Source organism: Panulirus ornatus, chromosome 10, assembly GCF_036320965.1.
Source record: "Panulirus ornatus isolate Po-2019 chromosome 10, ASM3632096v1, whole genome shotgun sequence".
In the NCBI taxonomy this organism is placed as follows: Eukaryota; Metazoa; Arthropoda; class Malacostraca; order Decapoda; family Palinuridae; genus Panulirus; species Panulirus ornatus.
Window position 1 is genome coordinate 32972719 of NC_092233.1, and position 24166 is coordinate 32996884.

Genomic DNA, 24166 nt, shown 5'->3' on the forward strand with positions numbered 1-24166 from the left:
GATGATGAGTTAGATGACACATAGACACTGATGATGAGTTAGATGACGCATAGACACTGATGATGAGTTAGATGACACATAGACACTGATGATGAGTTAGATGACACATAGACACTGATGATGAGTTAGATGACGCATAGACACTGATGATGAGTTAGATGACACATAGACACTGATGATGAGTTAGATGACACATAGACACTGATGATGAGTTAGATGACACATAGACACTGATGATGAGTTAAATGACGCATAGACACTGATGATGAGTTAGAGGACACATAGACACTGATGATGAGTTAGATGACACATAGACACTGATGATGAGTTAGATGACACATAGACACTGATGATGAGTTAGATGACATATAGACACTGATGATGAGTTAGATGACACATAGATACTGATGATGAGTTAGATAACGCATAGACACTGATGATGAGTTAGGGCACAAGTCACAAGCCACATAAGAGTGGCAAGGATGTTCCAGTGGGTCGTGGTTAAGGTCTCGGGGGAAAAATGTTTTTGGCCAGAATTGTGGAATATTGTTATTGCAGAAACTAGGAGTCCTTTTTAGATGTCAACTTTGCTTTTCTTCTAAACAGTTGCTCTGTTTATATAAGGGATTGATTCGTCCTTGTATGGAGTACTGCTCTCACATCTGGGGTGGTTGTAGCTCTGCATCCTTACTTGACATAGTTGAGTCGAAAGCTGTCTGCTTTATAAACTGTCCCAGGTTAACTTCCAAACTTGACCCCCTTGCCCTACGCCGCAATGTTGATTCACTATCCCTTTTCTATTGGTTTTTACCCCCGCGAGCTGGCTGCTTGTGTGCCCCCGTCACTGGCTAGACCTCCCAATACTCAGCAAACTGCTGCATTACATTACTACTGTGTGGACGTCGGTAACTCGAGGATGGGCCGTTCTGATATTTGTTTCTTTCTCAATAAGTCGAAGCTTTGGAACTTTCTGCCTTCTTGTCTTTCCCAATTAGTACGACTGAGGACTTTTTAACACACTTTCCATCTCTCCTTTTTTTCTTTCACTAATCTCTCAGTATTTTGATTAAGGCCTTAATAGTGACCTTTGTCCATGACTGGTGCCTACGTGAAAAAAACATTAGGATGACCCACAGTTACTGATGATGAGTTAGGATGACCCACAGGTACTGATGATGAGTTAGGATGACCCACAGTTACTGATGATGAGTTAGGATGACCCACAGTTACTGATGATGAGTTAGGATGACCCACAGTTACTGATGATGAGTTAGGATGACCCACAGTTACCGATGATGAGTTAGGATGACCCACAGTTACTGATGATGAGTTAAGATGCCCTTTAAGTCATCTGACCCAGCAGGTATTATGAGTCCAGGTGGTTCTGTCTGTCCTGACCATGAGTAATGTTGTGTGTGGGAGGATCTGATGAAGATGTTAGCCTCATTGATCCTAAGGTGTCAGTGATAAGTACAATAGTCTACACAGGTCTTATGATAAGTGGAGGGCGTTGCATGAGGTTTAGTGACCCGACAAGGTTGTCTGTACATTGAGATGAGCAAGTTTATCCTTGCTGGTGATGTGAGGAATGACTGTGCTCTTAATGACGGAGTGACCCATAATGTTGAGTGAGTAAAGCTATGATCACACTCTGCTCCACCATACATTAATACACATGATGGTGAGGTAGCAAGCCTAGCTGACACATGATGGTGAGGTAGCAAGCCTAGCTGACACATGATGGTGAGGTAGCAAGCCTAGCTGACACATGATGGTGAGGTAGCAAGCCTAGCTGACACATGATGGTGAGGTAGCAAGCCTAGCTGACACATGATGGTGAGGTAGCAAGCCTAGCTGACACATGATGGTGAGGTAGCAAGCCTAGCTCGTGTTCATTGAGTGTGGCCCCACACGTTCTAGTGATCAAAGATGTTCCTCCGTCATGAAGGTAAATGATGAAGAACATGGAGTGTTCAGCAGGTGGGTGGGAGCCTAGCAGGTACAGATGATGGATGACGTCGACCATATGGATGCTGATGGATAAAGTTTCCCCTTTTGATGTTGGTGAGCGAGATCAACTCCGTCACTGGTGTTGAGTAATGTTGATGCGTCCAACAGATGATAATGATGAGTAGGGTTGGCCCCAGTGTGTTCAGTAAGGCTAGCCATACATGTGATGATGACGAGTACGTGTGATAACGATCAATGGGCATGGCTCTGCAGGTGGAGCTATGCAGCATCAAGAAGGACAGGGCAGAGCAGCTGTTAGCCGCCCTGGGTGGAGAGAAGACCCGCTGGACGGACAATGCGCATCACCTGGCGCAGGTGTACATCTACCTCACAGGTGAGTCTCCTCTCATAAACTTCGGCCATAATGTAAATGTTACAGGCTTTTTTACTCACACACAAGAAAAACGTTGATGTTCGCTATTTCCTGACTTAGTGAGCGATTCTGTTTGCTGACATCCACCCCTCGATCTGTTATGTATAATGTCTTAAAACCAGAGCACATCGTCCACATCTGAGCCCCACTGGCTGTCTTTTGGTTTTGACATGACCACTTCATATGTCCTGGTTCATCCCACTTACATCACGTCACCCCCTGTATACCATATAAATTTAGTCTATCTCCTGCACGCTTTTCATCATCCTGGAAGTTAAGAGTAGGATGCCTCAAAGCCTCTTTTACTCCCTCCTTCCCCAGCTCTGACGAATGATTTTCACGTCAGAATCGCTACGGACCTCCACTAGAGCATTTTCTGGCTTCATCTTGGCCAGGCATAGTTCACAACCTTTCAGTTTCCAGCATACTTGTTCCTGGTACTTGCCGACTGCACCCACGTCCTCAGCTTGAGCATAGGAAGAGGACACATGCCACCACCCTGTCAACCACCACTCTGCCACACATCTTGAGCCTTGCATACATTGACTAACCACCAGTCAACATCGCTGTCACCCACCTTCTTTAGAAATCAACTGTAATCCTATTCATTCCATCCGCTTTGCCATACTTCATCTGACGCAAGACATCACCACCTTTTTCTATACTAACCAAACCACTTATCATGGTTCTCCTGCTCCGTACACTTGCACATCACTAGCACCCCACGTCTGCCACCAACACATTCGACAGACCTTCAGTATACTCATTCCATCTCCTTAACTCTTGGTCTGTTATCTCCTAATTTGCTCCCCTCGCTTATGCTACCGTTTGTTCCCTTGTCTTCCTCATACTAATCACCTGCGTCTGAAATGTTTTCTTATTATCCCAGAAGTTAGTCTATACTCTCTTACTCCAATTCTCATTTTTCGTCGTCTTTCAAGCCCTGTACCTTCCTTTTGACCTCACGCGGCTGTCTCTTGTACATCTCCCAATCACTTGCACTTCCTCCGTGCCGATATCGCATCCGCTTTATATTTTTCACTAACTACTCACTAGTTACTTAACTTTCTCATTCCACCTCTCGCTGTCGTTCCTCAAATTTCCACATCTCACCATCTGCATGTCACACTTTTCACCTGAATGTGTAAGTAATATTCACTTAAATACTTTCCACCCTTTCCACCCTTCACCCACTACCCAAGTTTCGTTTACTCTCAACTTGTGCAGTTCTTCACCCAATATTTCTTGGTATCTCTGCAGACACGTTTCTTTTCCAAGTTCACTCACTTTTACGGCCTATTTTCCATTTTCCTCAATCCTTTAACCACTATAAACTTTTATACTCTCCTTCACCAAGAGGTGAGGAGTTTCTCCTCGTTCTTCAAGAATGGAGTGAGTGAGGGGTTCTTGGTGAAAGTGAATCATGAATTTGTTGTGTCATCATGGCCGTTTAATCTCTTTATAGTTGGTGGTGCAGAAAGTATATGCAAGGGTCTTTAAAACAGAGGCGGGTCTACAGTATGGTAGAGATGGAGGCCCTGGGAAGTGAGTTGGCTGCTGTTTGTGCAGGTAACTGTTTTGGTGACATATTAAAGTAAGAAACTGTAGAAGCTGTTGATTGGGCTTGGAGAGTGTGTGAAAGGAGGTTTAGCGGGACATATATATATATATATATATATATATATATATATATATATATATATATATATATATATATATATATATATATTTTTTTTTTTTTTTTTTTTTTTTTCATAGTATTCGCCATTTCCCGCATTAGCGAGGTAGCTTTAGGAACAGGGGACTGAGCCTTTGAGGAAAATCCCCACTTGGCCCCCCTCTCTGTTCCTTCCTTTGGAAAATCAATAATGAGAGGGGAGGATTTCCAGCACCTGCTCCCTTCCCTTTTCGTCGCCTTTTACGACACGCAGGGAATACGTGGGAAGTATTCTTTCTTCCCTATCCCCAGGGATAATATATATATATATATATATATATATATATATATATATATATATATATATATATATATATATATATATAAGCAAATGGATTTGTATGTAGCATTTATGGATCTGGAGAAGGCATATGATAGAGTTGATAGAGATGCTCTGTGGAAGGTATTAAGAATATATGGTGTGGGAGGAAAGTTGTTAGAAGCAGTGAAAAGTTTTTATCGAGGATGTAAGGCATGTGTACGTGTAGGAAGAGAGGAAAGTGATTGGTTCTCAGTGAATGTAGGTTTGCGGCAGGGGTGTGTGATGTCTCCATGGTTGTTTAATTTGTTTATGGATGGGGTTGTTAGGGAGGTAAATGCAAGAGTTTTGGAAAGAGGGGCAAGTATGAAGTCTGTTGGGGATGAGAGAGCTTGGGAAGTGAGTCAGTTGTTGTTCGCTGACGATACAGCGCTGGTGGCTGATTCATGTGAGAAACTGCAGAAGCTGGTGACTGAGTTTGGTAAAGTGTGTGGAAGAAGAAAGTTAAGAGTAAATGTGAATAAGAGCAAGGTTATTAGGTACAGTAGGGTTGAGGGTCAAGTCAATTGGGAGGTGAGTTTGAATGGAGAAAAACTGGAGGAAGTGAAGTGTTTTAGATATCTGGGAGTGGATCTGGCAGCGGATGGAACCATGGAAGCGGAAGTGGATCATAGGGTGGGGGAGGGGGCGAAAATTCTGGGGGCCTTGAAGAATGTGTGGAAGTCGAGAACATTATCTCGGAAAGCAAAAATGGGTATGTTTGAAGGAATAGTTGTTCCAACAATGTTGTATGGTTGCGAGGCGTGGGCTATGGATAGAGTTGTGCGCAGGAGGATGGATGTGCTGGAAATGAGATGTTTGAGGACAATGTGTGGTGTGAGGTGGTTTGATCGAGTGAGTAACGTAAGGGTAAGAGAGATGTGTGGAAATAAAAAGAGCGTGGTTGAGAGAGCAGAAGAGGGTGTTTTGAAGTGGTTTGGGCACATGGAGAGGATGAGTGAGGAAAGATTGACCAAGAGGATATATGTGTCGGAGGTGGAGGGAGCAAGGAGAAGAGGGAGACCAAATTGGAGGTGGAAAGATGGAGTGAAAAAGATTTTGTGTGATCGGGGCCTGAACATGCAGGAGGGTGAAAGGAGGGCAAGGAATAGAGTGAATTGGAGCGATGTGGTATACCGGGGTTGACGTGCTGTCAGTGGATTGAATCAAGGCATGTGAAGCGTCTGGGGTAAGCCATGGAAAGCTGTGTAGGTATGTATATTTGCGTGTGTGGACGTATGTATATACATGTGTATGGGGGGGGGGGCCATTTCTTTCGTCTGTTTCCTTGCGCTACCTCGCAAACGCGGGAGACAGCGACAAAGTATAATAAAAAAAATAAAAATAATATATATATATATATATATATATATATATATATATATATATATATATATATATATATATATATATATATATATATATACATAGAGAGAGAGAGAGAGAGAGTATAAGTGTAAGTTTTACTGGAAATAACTGGAAGTGTAGTGTTTTAATTACCTGGAAGCGGACATGTCAAAGAATGGAAGCGTGAGAGCCAGAGAGAGCCATGGTATAGTGGGTTGTCTGGAGTTCTAGTATGGGTGAGAGATCAGAAGTGCTGTGTATGTGTGAGTCTAGCTTAGGTCATAAAACAATAGTAAGAGATTCGATGTATTTGAAATTGAATGCTTGAGGCTAGTGTGTGGTGTTAAGAAGATTGAATGTGTAAGAAATTACTGGTGTTGGAGAGACCCCGATCATAGACAGATATATATATATATATATATATATATATATATATATATATATATATATATATATATATATATATATATATATATATATTATTTCATGTGTGGCGGGGTGGCGATAGGAATGAATAAGGGCAGATAGTATGAATTATGTACATGTCTGTGTGTGTATATATATGTATACGTTGAGATGTATAGGTATGTATATTTGCATGTGTGGACGTGTATGTAGATACATTTGTATGTGGGTGGGTTGGGCCATTCTTTCGTCTGTTTCCTTGCGCTACCTCGCTAATGCGGGAGACAGCGACAAAGTTGAATAAACAAAAATATATATATATATATCCGAGACCTAATCGCCGTTTCCCTCATTAGCGAGGTAGTGCCAAGAGCAGACGAAAAAAGGCCATATCCGCTCCTATCCATTCTCTTTCATGTGTAATGCACAGAAACCACAGCTCCTTATCCACATCCAGGCCCCACACACCTTTCCATGGTTTACAAAGACGCTTCACATGACCTGTTCATTGACAGCACGTCGACCCCGGTGTGCCACATCGTTCCAATTTCACTCTGTTCCTTGCACGCCTCTCACCCTCCTGCATTTTTAGACCCCGATCGCTCAAAATCTTTTTCGCTCCATCCTTCCACCTCCAATTTGGTCTCCCACCTCTCCTTGTTCCCTCCACCTCTGACACATATATCCTCTTTGTCAATATTTCCTCACTCATTCTCTCCACATGTCCAAACCATTTCAACACACCCTCTTCTGCTCTCGCAACCACACTCTTTATAACCACACCTCTCTTTTACCCTTTCATTACTTACTCGATCAAACCACCTCACACCGCATATTGTCCTCAAGCATTTTAATTCCAACACATCTACCCTCATCCGCACCGTCATATCTATAGCCCATGCCTCGCATCCGTTTGATAATGTTGGGATTAATATGCACTCAGATGTTCTCATTTTTGCCCTCCCAGATAACGTTCTGTCTGTTCTCACATTCAGGAGTACTTCTAGAATTTTCGCCTCCTCACCCGCCGTACGGCTCACTTCCGCTTCCATGGTTCCATTCGTAGCTATGTCCACTCCCACGTATCAAAAGCGCTCACTTCCAGTTTTTTGTTAATCCTTCAGACACCCCAACTAAACAGTCCGTCATCTCAACTAAACCTAATAACGTTGCTTTTATTCATATTTACTGTCAACTTTCTCTTTTCACACATACTTCCAAAGTCTGTTACCAACTTCTGCTGTTTCACACTCAAATCAGCCAACAGAGCTGTATCATCGGCAGACAACAACTGATTCACTTCCCAGGCCTGCTCATCCCCTACCGACCACAGACTCCTCCATCTCCAAGACTCACGCATTTACCTCCCTCACCACCTAATCCATAAACAAATTAAACAACCATGGTGACATCACACACTCTTGCCGCAAACCAACCTCCACTTGGAACCACTCACTCTCCTCTCTTCCTACTCGTACTCATGCCTTACATCCTTGATGAAAACTTCTCTGCTTCTAGCAGCTTACCTCCCACACCATATATTCTTAAGGGCTTCCACAAAGCATGTGTACCAACCCTATCATGTGCTTTTTCAGATTCAAATAAGATACATATCCATTCGTTTCTCTCAGTATTCCTCACATACATTCTTCAAAGCAAACACCTGATCCACACATCCTCTATCACTTCTGAAACTACACTGCTCCTCCCCAGTCTGATGCTTTGTACATGCCTTCACTCTTTGAATGACCAACGTCTCATACAACTTACCAGGTACACTTAGACCTACATAAACCTCTGGAGTTTGAATACTCACGTTTATCAGTAGCCAGTGGCACTATACATGCATTCTGCCAGTCCTCACCACCGCCCAGGTAGGTGCTACCATCCTGACTGAGGAGGATGAAAGTGGTGCCCGGAACCATCCTTACACTCTCCATGTCAGGATTGCTCGTCTTACTTTCATCAAAACGAGACGACTGGGCTAGTCCTGCCATCTTCGTACAGGCACCATACGCTTACTCAAACCTAGCTTATTATTACTTTTTGTCTCGTCAGCACTCTTGTCAGTTCGTGTCCACCAAACATTTATAAGTATCATCATGACAAAGTCCATCAAATCTCTGGCACCTAGTCTCCGGCATCATGGAGTGCTAGAAATCTCCGGGTTTCTGCCTGACTCTACTGCCAATGGTACTACTGTGGCAGTAGTAGTACCGGCCCCTCCCACGACCTTTCCCTCTGTTAGACCTTCCTCATTTTCTATTCACCATACCAACATTCATGGTCTCTCTAGTAACCTATCCTCAGTTGAACACCATCTGTCTAATACCTCTCCTTTTATCTTCTGAGACACAGTTGTCGAGTGATGTTCTCACTAGTGTTTGTGTCTACTCCAACTTCAACACATCTGTTGCACGTTTCAAGGACCTTGAGTATCCAAACTTTGATGTTATTTGGCTCAAGGTCTTTCTATCTACTTCCACACTTTTCCTGTTTCGCATATTGCTTTCCTAGGTCTACAGATTTTTTTTTTATCCTTTTTCGACTGTCTAAACTCCTGCCATGAGACTGACATCCTCTCACCCGCAAGCCGAGATCCTCTACCTCGGGGATTTCAACGTTCACCATAGGGAATGGTTGAATTTCTCCCATACGTATGGTGGAAATATTGAAGCCCTTGCGTTCTCCATTCTGAATGGTGTAGAGCAAATTATCTCCCACCCTACCCATATTCCTGGCCGCTGTGACCACTTTCCATGCTTCCATTCCCGCAAGAATAGCCTGTGATATGCGTTTGGCGGAGACTGAAGTATCACCACATAAGAAACAGTAATTTACCCAAGGAAAGTCAGAAAAGAAGTTAAGTTACTCCAGTCAGACTCGTTGAAGATAGACAGTTTCGTCTCAGATTGGTTCATCTGATCACACTCCAAAATGTATCTATGCTAACGGCATCTCCCCTCCAGCAGTCCTTTCTAAGCGTAAATACTGGCACTTCAACGAGGCTGACTGGAGTAACTTAACTTCTTTTCTGACTTTCCTTGGGTAAATTACAGTTTCGTATGTGGTGATACTTCAGTCTCCGCCAAACGCACAGCAGAGGTCATTGTTGCCGGAATGGAAGTATTTATTCCCTCTTCCTCCAAAACGACCTCTTCATCCAATCCATAGTTCAACCGTTCCTCTTCTGAGGCCATTCAGGCAAGGGATCAGGCCCATCTGGCGTGGAAAAGCTCTCTTTCCTCTGACTTCCATTCACCATTTATCACTGCCCGTAATCGCTGCAAGCACGTTATCCGTGAGGCGAAGCGTTCTTTTATTAAAAAAAAGTGCGATAACCTCTCCTCGTCATACACTGATAGATCTTTTTAGTCTTTAGCTAAGGCCGTCTCTAACAAATGTCGCTGTACCTTTGGTTCACTTTTCCGTTTTGACAGTACTATAGCTGTCTCTCCCATAGACATAGCAACTCTCTCTGGTTCCCGTTTCTCCTCTAACTCCACCTTGGATGACTAACATTCCTTCACCCCCTTGATGCTCCTCTTACTAATCCTGTGCCCCTTCCTCGTATTTTCTTTTCGGACTGTCCGAAAAGTGCTTCTTTCTCTGGACACAAGCAAGGCTGATGGTCCTGATGGCGTCCATCCCCATGTACTGAAAGAATGTGCCTCTGAACTTGTACCTGTGTTTGCTCGTCCCTTATGTTTCAGTTTAAAAACCAAATATTTTCCTTCTCCTTGGAAGCATGCATTGATACATTCCATCTCTAAGAAGGGTGACCGCTCTGACCCATATAACTATTATCCTATTGCTTTACATCCGCCATTTCCAGTCCTTGAATTTCTCAACTCCCACGGTCTTCTCTCTGATCGCCAGTATGGCTTTCGTGAGGCGAGATCCACTGTTGATGTTTTTTCCTACCTTACTAATGTCTGGTTACAGTCCCTGAAAGATTTTGGGGAGTCATGTGTAGTTGCCCTTGACATATCCAAAGCTTTTAATAGTCTTTGGCATCCGGGTCTCATCTCTAATCTCCCCTTTTTTGGCTTCCCACCCTCACTTTACTCCTTCATATCTAGCTTCCTCTCCGGCTGATCTATCTCTGCATGCATTTGGATTAGCCTTCCCCCTTTTCTCCGTCGACAGTGGTGTCCCTCTAGGTTCTGTCCTGTCCCCTACACTTTTTTTTTTTTTTTTTTAACGATATCCTCTTCTGTAATAATTTCCAGTGCACTCATTCGCTGACAACTCAACACTGCATTCATCCACATCCTTCATTTCTGCTCCCTCTTCTTTCACTCAGTCTGCATCTCGGCTTGACACAGCTTCCTCAATACATTTAGACTTGGACAGGATATCTCAGTGAGGTAGACAAATATTGTCAAGTTAAATGCTACCCATCTCTCTATCAAAAAGCACCTCACAGCTCTCGTCTCTCCTTTGAGAGCTCCTTAATTCCACCTCTTGACACAGTGAGCATACTTGGTATTACCGTAACGTCCACTCTTTTTTTGGAAATCCCACATTACAGGAATAGCTAAGTCAGCCCCTAAGAAATTGGGTGTCCTGTTTAGATAAAACTTCTCTTTTGTACAGCTGCTCCATTTATACAAAGGATTGATTCGTCCTTGTATGGAGTACTGCTCTCACATCTGGGGTGGTTGTAGCTCTGCATCCTTACTTGACAGAATTAAGTCGAAAGCGGTCCGTCTTATTAACTGTCCCAGGCTAACTTCCAAACTTGACCCCCTTGACTTATGCCGAAATGTTGGTTCATTTTCCCTCTTCTATTATTACCTCGGTTTTTGTTCCCCAGAGCTGGCTGCTTGTGTACCCCCACCACTAGCTACACCACGCAATACTCAGCAAGCTGCTGCGTCACATGATTACTGTGTGGCCATCGGCAACTCAAGAATGGGCAGTTTTGATACCTGCTTGTTTCCCTACACGTCGCAGCTTTGGAACTCTCTACCTTCATATGTCTCTTCCAATAACTATGACCTGGCACATTTCATAAGACAGGCTTTTTCACTTTCTCAAATATTCTTAAATGCTTTCCCTCTTCTTTCCTTTTTCCGTTTCATAATTCTATATTTCACTTAAGGTCCGGCCTTGATGTGGGCTTTTGTCCGTGACTGGAACCTTCAACAGACTACTTTTCTCTCCTCATTCTGGTTACACCCACACATACTTAGACACACCAGTTATTATTAATGACCACGATTGATGGTCCGTATATTTACATACAGTTTAGAGATTTTTATTATTAGAATTAGGGTTCCTTAACCTGTAGTTTACTGAAAATCAAAATTAGTTTTAAAGCATCCATGATAACAACATATTTTATTCGATGGTAAAGAAGAATTGTCATTATCACCATTAATAGAATTATGTTGCCTGAGTTGTTAAAGTCTGCCTCATGCAGACACCAGTAGTGTCTCTCCTCTGTGAAGAGTCTGCAGATCAAAAGAAAAAATCCAGCTCAAGTCGCTAACCTTTGTCGTGGTCGCTCATGTTTCTACTTACACCATTGATTATTATCATCGTAAGTTATCATACATTAATGATTGGTTCTGTTCTAGCGTTCCTACCCCTAGATAAGTAGAGGATTGGTCCACAGACCCCGAGGGTGACCCTATGTGGTGCACGTAGTCCAGCTCCCGTGCTTAATTTGGCCATGTCGTGACGCGATACTTGCATGTCTCAGTCTAGTGTTGTGGTAAGTACGCTCACGCTGAGTTTGTCCTTACCTGACGCAGGAGACATGCTGCTGGCAGCCGGGGTCATAGCCTACCTGGGCGCCTTCACGCCGGAGTACCGGGCGGAGCAGACCGTCCGCTGGCTGCAAGAGTGCCGGGAGAGGGGCGTCCCCTGCTCCGGGGAGTTCGTCCTGGCCTCGGTCAGTTGTACGGGTGGATGGTAAACATAATGGTGAACCTTCCTCGTGTGGGACGACCCTACATCCATCTGACCTACATGTTCCTTTATGCTGTACTTACAATGTACATTTCCCTCATAGAAACTCTAGGGCTGGGTGGTCGGGTTTCATTTCTTCGGTCCTACATAGTTGTACATCCACCATGTCATGGACGGTTATGGTGCGTCACTGCTATAAAGCCCAGCATCACCTCTGTAACATCAGTAGTTAAGTATGATACTGCGGTCAGTCTCTAGTATCATATAGTCCCTGTATAGTATCATATAGCCCCGGTATAGTATCATATAGCCCCTGTATAGTATCATATAGCCCCTGTATAGTATCATATATAGTCCCTGTATAGTAACATATAGCCCTTGTATAGTATCATATAGCCCCTGTATAGTATCATATAGTCCCTGTATAGTATCATATAGTCCCTGTATAGTATCATATAGCCCCTGTATAGTATCATATAGCCCCTGTATAGTATCATATAGTCCCTGTATAGTATCATATAGCCCCTGTATAGTATCATATAGCCTTTGTAGAGTATCATATAGTCCCTGTATAGCATCATATAGCCCCGGTATAGTATCATATATAACTAAATCTTGTGGTGAGGATTAAGTATTGATCATCTCCAACTGGTGCTAGTAAGGTCAAGACGATCATCAGATCTTCTTTATCTTACTGAGGAATAACCTTCATTCATAGCTGGTTCCTTGCCCACAACCCCTCAGTGTTGTGTGCCGGTCGTCTACAAGAGTTATAATATAACGTCCTCCCGCCAGGTCCTCGGGGATCCCTTAACCATCCGTGACTGGACGCTCAACGGCCTGCCCACTGATCCCTTCAGTATAGACAACGGCGTCATCATCAGGTAAACCCAGGTCCTGTTGTGTGTGTGTGTGTGTGTGTGTGTGTACGCCCAACGCCATGAATCACTTTTATCTCGATGGCCCTCCTGCAGCGCTCACGTCAACCAGGTCGTAAGTGCAGTGATGTCAAGTGTCTGCATGTGGGAAGGGCGGGGCAGTTGAGCGGCGAGTGGGTTACATCGTGGACATGAAGGATCCTGGGATGTGATGAGTCCGTGTTTGTGGTAATGTTGTGTGGGATAATTTCCGGAGCAGAGATGGGAAAGTGTGACCCGCCCTCGTCTGGGGAGTGTGATTTCAGATGGGTGTATTGTTTAAGACTGAGTTAGGAGGGCGGTTGTTTATCGCTTGTTGGGTTATTTAGTGTTTATGTGTTTTGTTGCTTATGGTGGGGGGGAGAGTGGGGGTCAGTAAGTAAAGGTTGCTGTATTGGGACTCAAGGTTGAGTATTTCTAATTCTACTTGAAGACTGATGGTTGGTTATGGAATGGTTTGGGTGGGAGGGGGTCTAGCTAGCGCTGCTGCCGAGTAAGTTTATGTGAAAGTTGGAAATGTAGTCAGGGCCTGTGACAGTAGAGCTCTTCAAGGGTTTCAATTGTATTGTTTGTATGAGTGGGAGTGACGAGAGGGTTGCTGGTTGTATCTGGAGGGATTTTGTGCAGGTTTCTTATGATTTTCCTGCGTAAGGGAGAGGTCGGCTGGTGGCTCATGTTTGCGTAATGTTCCATTAGTGTCTGTCTGTGTTCATTGAGAGAAGGGATGTCATTAAAATGGGTCAGGAGTACTTCAAGAGTGAGAACTGTAATGATGCAGTCAGTATGGCTTTTCTTTACTGTGCACCAAGGTGGGTTACCACGGGTCTTGTGGTTCATTGTGCACCAAGGTGGGTTACCACGGGTCTTGTGGTTCATTGTGCACCAAGGTGGGTTACCACGGGTCTTGTGGTTCATTGTGCACCAAGGTGGGTTACCACGGGTCTTGTGGTTCATTGTGCACCAAGGTGGGTTACCACGGGTCTTGTGGTTCATTGTGCACCAAGGTGGGTTACCACGGGTCTTGTGGTTCATTGTGCACCAAGGTGGGTTACCACGGGTCTTGTGGTTCATTGTGCACCAAAGTGGGTTACCACGGGTCTTGTGGTTCATTGTGCACCAAGGTGGGTTACCACGGGTCTTGTGGTTCATTGTGCACCAAGGTGGGTTACCACGGGTCTTGTGGTTCATTGTGTTAGGGAAGGAGAGCCAGTATGATCTTCAGTGATTAGGTTAGTGATGATGTTATTTAGATTTGTTCTCTGATTTGTTCTCTGATTTGTTCTCTGACTTGTTCTCTGACTTGTTCTCTGATTTGTTCTCTGACTTGTTCTCTGACTTGTTCTCTGATTTGTTCTCTGACTTGTTCTCTGACTTGTTCTCTGACTTGTTCTCTGACTTGTTCTCTGACTTGTTCTCTGATTTGTTCTCTGACTTGTTCTCTGACTTGTTCTCTGACTTGTTCTCTGATTTGTTCTCTGATTTGTTCTCTGACTTGTTCTCTGATTTGTTCTCTGATTTGTTCTCTGACTTGTTCTCTGATTTGTTCTCTGATTTGTTCTCTGATTTGTTCTCTGACTTGTTCTCTGATTTGTTCTCTGATTTGTTCTCTGATTTGTTCTCTGACTTGTTCTCTGACTTGTTCTCTGATTTGTTCTCTGACTTGTTCTCTGATTTGTTCTCTGATTTGTTCTCTGACTTGTTCTCTGATTTGTTCTCTGATTTGTTCTCTGATTTGTTCTCTGACTTGTTCTCTGACTTGTTCTCTGATTTGTTCTCTGATTTGTTCTCTGACTTGTTCTCTGACTTGTTCTCTGATTTGTTCTCTGACTTGTTCTCTGAATTGTTCTCTGATTTGTTCTCTGACTTGTTCTCTGATTTGTTCTCTGATTTGTTCTCTGACTTGTTCTCTGACTTGTTCTCTGACTTGTTCTCTGATTTGTTCTCTGACTTGTTCTCTGACTTGTTCTCTGATTTGTTCTCTGACTTGTTCTCTGATTTGTTCTCTGACTTGTTCTCTGATTTGTTCTCTGACTTGTTCTCTGATTTGTTCACTGATTTGTTCACTGATTTGTTCTCTGACTTGTTCTCTGATTTGTTCTCTGACTTGTTCTCTGATTTGTTCTCTGATTTGTTCTCTGATTTGTTCTCTGATTTGTGTAGCTGGAGAGTGGTTCTGCCCGAGATGGTTGATGTTTGTCATCAGGTGTGTAACCAGTAGGGAGAAGTGTGGGTCAGGTTTGCTGTATGTCCTGGTGGTATGTGCGTTGTGCTGGCCTGGTTGATGAAGTGTGAGATGGCCTGATTTTTTTTAATTTTCCAAAAGAGTGAACAGAGAATTGGGCCAGGTGAGGGTATTCCCTCAAAGGCCCAGGCCTCTGTTCTTAACGCTACCTCGCTAATGCGGGAAATGGCGAATAGTTTGAAAGAAAGAAAGAAAATATATATATATATATATATATATATATATATATATATATATATATATATATATATATATATATATATATATATAAACATTGTGTAGACTTTTAGAATGTCCTTGAGCATGGATATGAGTATATAGTTTTTTGTCATACTTGGAGTTTACAAAGTGGTACACAGTGTCAGTAATAAGTTCAGTCCTGGTCAGACACGTACGTTTGGGCGATAATGAACAATGTTTATTCAGCAATACAACCCGATGGCCGCTGCTGATCGACCCTCAGGGCCAGGCCAACAAGTGGATCCGCAACATGGAGAAGGACAACTCCCTGCAGGTGGTCAAGCTCTCTGACCCTGACTTCATCCGCACCTTAGAGAACTGTATACAGTTTGGCCAACCGGTGAGCAACAGCCAGACACTTTGACCAGCTGTCGGCATCGGTGTCTCTGCCTTGTATCGTAAGGACACATTTTTGCAATATGACTTACCATTATGACATGTGCATTACCTTTGATGGCTAGATGATGTGTAGGTGTACGTGCTTAGCTTAGTCTGCTGGTGTGGGCGTGATGTAAGCACCAGTCGCCTGAGAGTGGATATATTCAGTAAGTTTGATCTGTAGAAATCGCTTTTAAGGACCCGTGTTGCTGATGGTGGCCAAATTAGACCATTTCATTACTTGGAAACAAATAAGTTGTTGATGGTTATTACTATGTGAGATGTTGATGTGTGAGGTGTGTTTATGTGAGATGTTGATGTGTGAGGTGTGTTTATGTGAGATGTTGATGTGTGAGGTGTGTTTATGTGAGATGTTGATGTGTGAGGTGTGTTTATGTGAGATGTTGATGTGTGAGGTGTGTTTATGTGTGGCGCAGGTGTTGCTGGAGAACGTCGGGGAGGAGCTGGACCCCATCCTGGAGCCTCTCCTCCTCAAACAAACCTTCAAGCAGAGCGGCTCCACCTGTATCAAGCTGGGTGACGCCACCATTGAGTACTCGGCCGATTTTAGGTAAGCCATCCACCAGGTGGAGATGGACCGTCCCTGGTGAAGACCAGGTCACTCTCATGAAGAACAGGGGGGGCTCTCACACCGGAGGGTTACCACACACTCAGGGGAGGACCTCTTCCACACAGGGGAGGTTCCCTTCACTTAGGGTAGGACCACATGAACATAGGATAGGTTCCCTTCACTAAGGGTAGGACCACATGAACATATAGTAGGTTCCTTTCACTAAGGGTAGGTTCACTAAGGGTATGGCTAACTCCATTAAGGGTAAGTGACGTCCATAGAGGGAGAAGCCACCACTACCACCATCCCCACCTGGGGTCGAGATATCTGCAGTGAAGGTAGAGCAGCTTGAGCTGCGGGCCTCATGTAAGGGACGATAAGTTGACCTCTAGGTAAACCCGCTTGTAACATGGGCAAGGTCGCCTCCCTGGATGACAGTCCTCCATAATAGCAAGTTAGGCGTCCCTCTCTCACACACTAGATACAGGGCGATTACCTCATGTCAAGACACGTACAACATGTACGTACATTATGTTCGTCAACTTTACAACGTGTCCTCCACAACACATACGTTGTGTTCACAACTTTACAACATTTCCATCACATTTCAGATCACTTACAGCACTTTACATTGTGCTCACAACCCCGCAATATATCTTCCACATTTCAGGCCACGTACAATACACACATTGTCCTCACAACATTACAACAGTCAGCTGGTTAAGCACCATTCTGTTACTGAATGATACCCTGTTCAAGAGACCAATATTCATATCATTTATAGCAGTTGGTTGTTGTACATTATAATGTTAAACACGATACTAAAACATTCTCAGATATGACCATTTCTCCTATGGCAAACACTGTCTTTTTGAACCCGGATGTACTTCACTGAGCCCGCTCCGATATTATGCCTCCTCACGACACAGGCAGATAAAAGTTACTTTGACATGATCACGAATTAATCACGGTGCATCATGATGGGGATGATGATGATGGGTGAATGATGTCCTTCTCTCCTCCTGTGTAAACCAAAGCCTCAACATTTAACACAGTAAACAGCTGATACAGAGGAATTATTCTCAGGATGGATTACTTCGTTTACAGGACAAACCACTTTCCTCACAGTGTAGAATTATGCTAGGATAAACTGTCATAATTACATACCATCATACACACAATCTCGTAGTAAACTACCCAAGAGTCAGAGTAAACAGCCGTACTGAGAGTAAACTGTTATAAAGAAAACAATTAGGTTTCATCCGCGGTCTCCACAGTACACCATCAGCCAGCAAACATTACACTGCTGAACATGAACAAAGTACTTGTTGGTCAGACTGAACGCCTCATGATGTACGTGAACTGCCACACTGCCCTCACAACAAAGTGCCTCACACTCACAACAAACCGCCTGACTAAGCATGTCCCTCCCGACGCTCTGTAAACCATCCGAGGTGGATGATCACAATTCACAGGATACGTCATGCCACTCCCACTGGTCCATCACAGTAGAATACATTATGATGAGTAAACCTTAGAACAAATTCCCTTGAAGTAAATCGCTGTTTACATAATCCACGTTTAGAATAAATCGCTCCGCTATCACTACCCAGTCAGTATCAACTTCCAGGATGAGCTCGCCCTCCAAATAGATAGTCTCGGTGTCAGCTCAAACTGTCCTGCACATAATATTGTATTATGACGTTAAACTGTTTCCTCAGAATACATCCTCCCTCTGTCTACGAACAAACTGCCTCTTTAGGATGTACCTGACGACCAAACTGAGCAACCCTAACTACGTGCCCGAGGTCTCGGTCAAGGTCACCCTCGTGAACTTCGCCCTCACCGGAGCCGGCCTTGAGGACCAGCTGCTCGCCCTCGTCGTCGCACACGAGAAGCCCGAACTCGAGGAGGAGCGGGTGACCCTCATGCTTCAGACCGCACAGAATAAAAAGTAAGTCCCACTCACTGCTTGAGGAAGTCCCACTCACTGCTTGAGGAAGTCCCACTCACTGCTTGAGGAAGTCCCACTCACTGCTTCAGGAAGTCTCGCTCACTGCTTCAGGAAGGTTCATACGCATTTAAGTCCCATTCACTGCTTGAGGGAGGTTCATGCGCATGATCCCGGCTCATGAATGTGTGAGGTTGGACGCATGATCTCTAAATTTCTCTACATTTTAGGCTTAGTGTAACAAGCTTCATGATCTGCACCATTAGGCGCGTTCTGATCGAGAGATCTGAATAAATTGTGATGAAATGGTTCGGACGCATGGAGAGGGTGATTGAAGAAATGGTTCGGACGTATGGAGAGGATGAGTGAAGAAATGGTTCGGACGTATGGAGAGGGTGAGTGAAGAAATGGTTCGGACGTATGCAGAGGATGAGTGAAGAAATGGTTCGGATGTATGGAGATGATGAGTGAAGAAAGATTGACTAGGAGGACGCACGTGCGGTCACCTGCTGGTCCAGCTGTAGAGATAATGAAGTGATCTTCTAATGTTTACATTGTAACTAAAATTGCCTTTTTTCCTTAAACTTTTTGAGTCGCTTTAATTAAGAGTTGAAATTTGATAATGGTACACCGGGATGAATTAAGATTATTTTAGATGATAATTAGATGATAAACAGACAGGTTAGATTACATTTCCTAAGTGTATGTGAGGAGAGGTGATTACACAGTGTTGTAGAAATAACGAAAACAAATTAGAATAAACTCAACATTTGACTGTAGGCGTCGGTATGATATGAGCGACAACTCCTGTACCTTTGGCTTGTTTCATCCTCCAGGAACCTGAAGGAGCTCGAGGACCGGATCCTATCAACGTTGTCGTCCTCCAAGGGCAGCATACTGGAGGACGAGACGGCCATCAACATCCTGAGCGACGCCAACAGGCTGGTGAAGGAGACCCAGGAGAAGCAGACCATCGCTGAGGAAACAGAAAAGAAGGTTGGCTGAGGGAGGGGGGGTGGGTGGGTTGGTGTAGGGACCATCAGCGAGGGTAGAGGGATGGGGTGTTAGGGAGAGAGAGTAACCGGAGGTTGGTTTAGCTACACTGAGAGACAGCGCACTGACCCAAGGTCTAAGCTACGTGGTCTGGCCTCAACACTAGAAGCAGTAGAAGAAAGGGATAGCAATGTAAAGGCCCTACATCAGTGTCGTTGATATAAATGATGAAAAGTATAGGCCCAAGTACGGATCCCTGGGGAACTCCGCTAGTAACGGGTGACCACGGTGATGATTCCCCCATTCATTACGACTATTTGCCTCCTGCTACATAACCAGGCTTCTGTGCGACCAGTAATCCCCAAGGCCCGGACTTTAGGCATCAGTTTAACGTTAGGGTCTTTGTCGAATGCTTTTTGGAAGTCGAGAAATATAGTATCTATTGCTATTGTCTTGTTGTGAATATTGAATAATTTCTAAAGTTCAAGGAGGTTTGTAAGGCATGATCTGCGCCTTCTAGAACCATGTTGGGTATTACTCGTCAGACTGTGTTGGTGTTCCAGGTAGATGAAGATTTTATCTAGAAACGTATAGTGTTGCTGATGGCAGCGTGAACAGCTGTTAAGAACTAAACATTTACAAGTATTAGAGATCGAAGGAATGATAATGATGATTATCACAATAATGATAGTTGATAATACGATAATCATAAAAGTATTGATAATTATAATGATAAAAGATGAGATTTATTTATTGCTATGCATGAAAGCATCAAATTACAGAGAAAATACACATAAACTAGACAGTGGGGCTACAACAGTGGGAGATGAACAACAGGTCGCGTATGTAGTGAGGGTATATGTGGTCTTAGTCATCCTCAGCACCTGATGGTGTTGAGGATGTTCCAGTTGGTGGATGTAGCTCGACGTTAACGACCCTGGTAGGCTAGGATGCTCTAGCTCTGCATCCTTACTTGACAGTTGAGTCGAAGACAGTCCGACTTATAAACTGTTCCAGGCTACCCTCCAAACTTGATCCCCTTGCCCTACGCCACAATGTTGATCCACTTTCCCTCTTCTATTTTGCTCCCAAGAGCTGGCTGCTTGTGTACCCCCTCCATTAGCTTGACCACGCAATACTCGGCAAGCTGCTGCGTCACTCGATTATTGTGTGGCCATTGGCAACTCGAAGAGTGGGCCGTTTTGTTACCTGCTTCTTTCCCCGCATGTCGAAGCTCTAGAACTCTCTCATGTCTTTCCCAATAACTATGAATTGGAACATTTTAAAAGAAAAGTTTCTCACTTCCTCCAAAATTCGTAAATACTTTCCCTTGACTTTTCTTTTTCCGTTTAATAATTCCCTCTATATTTCAATTAAGGCCCGGCCTTGATGTGGACTTTTGTCCGTGACTGGAGCCTTCAGCATAAAAAAAAGCCACTATCAAGGGAAGGGAGAGTCAAACAGGCAGTTTCTACATAAACAATATAAAAAGCTTTTCAAAAACTATTCGGGCCGTGTTCACCCATACTATTCCTTGCTGGTTTGATAAGTTTGAACGTTAATGTAACTTTCAAGTGAATATTCTTTCTTGAAGTGTGGACTCCATCCTGAGAATGACGTCACGCAAACAGAAGTTAGTTACGGTGGTGTATGTATACCCCAGTGGTTGTGTGTCTTGTTGAAAACCTATTACTTAGGATAGTCACAGTGGCTGGGATGGGACTGTTCTTCTGGCTTACATAGAGGAATGATGGCTTACAAGAGTGGCACTGTTTGAACACAAGTAGGGCACTGATGGGATACAAATAGGCACTGCTAGGGTACAGTTACTAGTGACACAAAGATAACACCCTGTGTTGCAGCAGTTGGAGACCTGGTCGTAAACATGAAGTGTGTTGTCTGTCCTCGTCAGATCAACGCGACTCGCCTGGGCTACCGCCCCGTGGCCGTCACTGCCTCCATCCTCTTCTTCACCCTGCGGGACTTGGCCGCCCTCGACCCTATGTACCAGTTCTCCCTCAACTGGTTCGTGAATCTCTTCTCCAATTCCATCGACAACTCTGAGAAAGCCAGCGAGCTCCTGGACCGGCTCCACGCACTCAGGAATCATTTTACCCTGAGTCTGTACCACAATGTCTGCACTGGACTGTTTGAAAAGGTTGGTAATGTTGGTAGAGGTGAGTGTATGCTTGTGTCATGTGGATATGTTGGTGAATAATTCATATTATTTTCTTATTTTTGTGTGTGTTGTGTGTGTAAGCTGTGTGTGTCCATGCGAATATCTGATGAAGGAATGATATATGTGTATTTTGAGTGAGATGATTACGTTGAAGGTATGGCTTCCTTCTTTTGTCAGATGATAAGACATGAAGAACATTTTCAGAGCTCGAGGTATTGTGCTGGCAGTCTGCCTCTCTCTTGTTGTTTACCAGGAGACAACAAGCAAGAAGTGAGATATGATATCCAGTGTTGAACCTATTTAGTAAATCACCGTCAGAGGGAAGAGTGTTGTAGCAGCAGAGTTGATAACTACATATTATACAGCAAGTTATTATCCAGTAAGCCGCACATTACTACACTGGTAAATAATGGCATCTGGTTTTGGAATATAATCAGAAGTGTCTGGGAAAGGAGAAAATTAGTTACAGATCATCCCATTGTCGTAGAAGGCGACTAAAAGGGAGGAGAGCGGGGGGCTAGAAATCCTCCCCTCTCACTTTTTTTTTTCTTTTTTTTTTCCAAAAGAAGGAACAGAGAAGGGGGCCAGGTGATGACATTCCCTCAAAGGCCCAGTACTCTGTTCTTAACGCTACCTCGCTAACGCGGGAAATGGCGAATAGTTTGAAAGAAAGAAGATATATATATATATATATATATATATATATATATATATATATATATATATATTTTTTTTTTTTTTTTTTTTTTTTTTTTCATACCCCGTCGCTGTCTCCCGCGTTTGCGAGGTAGCGCAAGGAAACAGACGAAAGAAATGGCCCAACCCCCCCCATACACATGTATATACATACGTCCACACACGCAAATATACATACCTACACAGCTTTCCATGGTTTACCCCAGACGCTTCACATGCCTTGATTCAATCCACTGACAGCACGTCAGCCCCGGTATACCACATCGCTCCAATTCACTCTATTCCTTGCCCTCCTTTCACCCTCCTGCATGTTCAGGCCCCGATCACACAAAATCTTTTTCACTCCATCTTTCCACCTCCAATTTGGTCTCCCTCTTCTCCTTGTTCCTTCCACCTCCGACACATATATCCTCTTGGTCAATCTTTCCTCACTCATCCTCTCCATGTGCCCAAACCACTTCAAAACACCCTCTTCTGCTCTCTCAACCACGCTCTTTTTATTTCCACACATTTTTCTTACCCTTACGCTACTCACTCGATCAAACCACCTCACACCACACATTGTCCTCAAACATCTCATTTCCAGCACCTCCATCCTCCTGCGCACAACTCTATCCATAGCCCACGCCTCGCAACCATACAACATTGTTGGAACCACTATTCCTTCAAACATACCCATTTTTGCTTTCCGAGATAATGTTCTCGACTTCCACACATTCTTCAAGGCCCCCAGAATTTTCGCCCCCTCCCCCACCCTATGATCCACTTCCGCTTCCATGGTTCCATCCGCTGCCAGATCCACTCCCAGATATCTAAAACACTTCACTTCCTCCAGTTTTTCTCCATTCAAACTCGCCTCCCAATTGACTTGACCCTCAACCCTACTGTACCTAATAACCTTGCTCTTATTCACATTTATATATATATATATATATATATATATATATATATATATATATATATATATATATATATATACTTCCCCCGTATTCCCTGCGTGTCGTAAGAGGCGACTAAAAGGGGAGGGAGTGGGGGCTGGAAATCTCCTCGTTTTTTTTTTCAATTTTCCAAAAGGAGGAACAGAGAAGGGGGCCAAGTGAGGATATTCCCTCAAAGGCATAGTCCTCTGTTCGTAACGCTTCCTCGCTAACGCGGGAAATGGCGAATAGTATGAAATATATATATATATATATATATATATATATATATATATATATATATATATATATATATATATATATATATATATATATATATATGCCCTGGGGATAGGGGAGAAAGAATACTTCCCACGTATTCCCTGCGTGTCGTAGAAGGCGACTAAAAGGGGAGGGAGCGGGGGGCTGGAAATCCTCCCCTCTCGTTTTTTTTTGATTTTCCAAAAGAAGGAACAGAGAACGAGGCCAGGTGAGGATATTCCCTCAGAGGCCCAGTCCTCTGTTCTTAACGCTACCTTGCTAACGCGGGAAATGGCGAATAGTATGAAAAAGATATATATATATATATATATATATATATATATATATATATATATATATATATATATATATATATATATATATATATAATATATATATATATATATATATATATATATATATATATATATATATATATTTTTTTTTTTTTTTTATTATACTTTGGCGCTGTCTCCCGCGTTAGCGACGTAGCGCAAGGAAACAGACGAAAGAATAGCCCAACCCACCCACATACACATGCATATACATACACGTCCACACACACACATATACATACCTATACATCTCAATACATATATATATACACACACAGACTTATACATATATACACATGTACATAATTCATACTGTCTGCCCTTATTCATTCCGTCTCCACCCCGCCACACATGAAATGACAACCGCCTCTCCCCGCATGTGCGCGAGGTAGCGCTAGGAAAAGACAAAGGCCACAT

The 24166-nt window shown here is 43.5% G+C and overlaps 1 protein-coding gene across 1 annotated transcript in view; it reads left to right on the top strand.

Annotated features, from left to right (window-relative positions):
- LOC139750623 (dynein axonemal heavy chain 7-like) overlaps positions 1 to 24166 on the top strand; it is a 298921-nt gene that overhangs the window by 218741 nt on the left and 56014 nt on the right. Inside the window, 8 exon segments of the mRNA XM_071665298.1 lie at positions 2224 to 2344; positions 11913 to 12052; positions 12865 to 12953; positions 15655 to 15808; positions 16284 to 16417; positions 18180 to 18371; positions 19205 to 19364; positions 21274 to 21519. Coding sequence (XP_071521399.1) covers positions 2224 to 2344; positions 11913 to 12052; positions 12865 to 12953; positions 15655 to 15808; positions 16284 to 16417; positions 18180 to 18371; positions 19205 to 19364; positions 21274 to 21519 — 1236 coding nt within the window.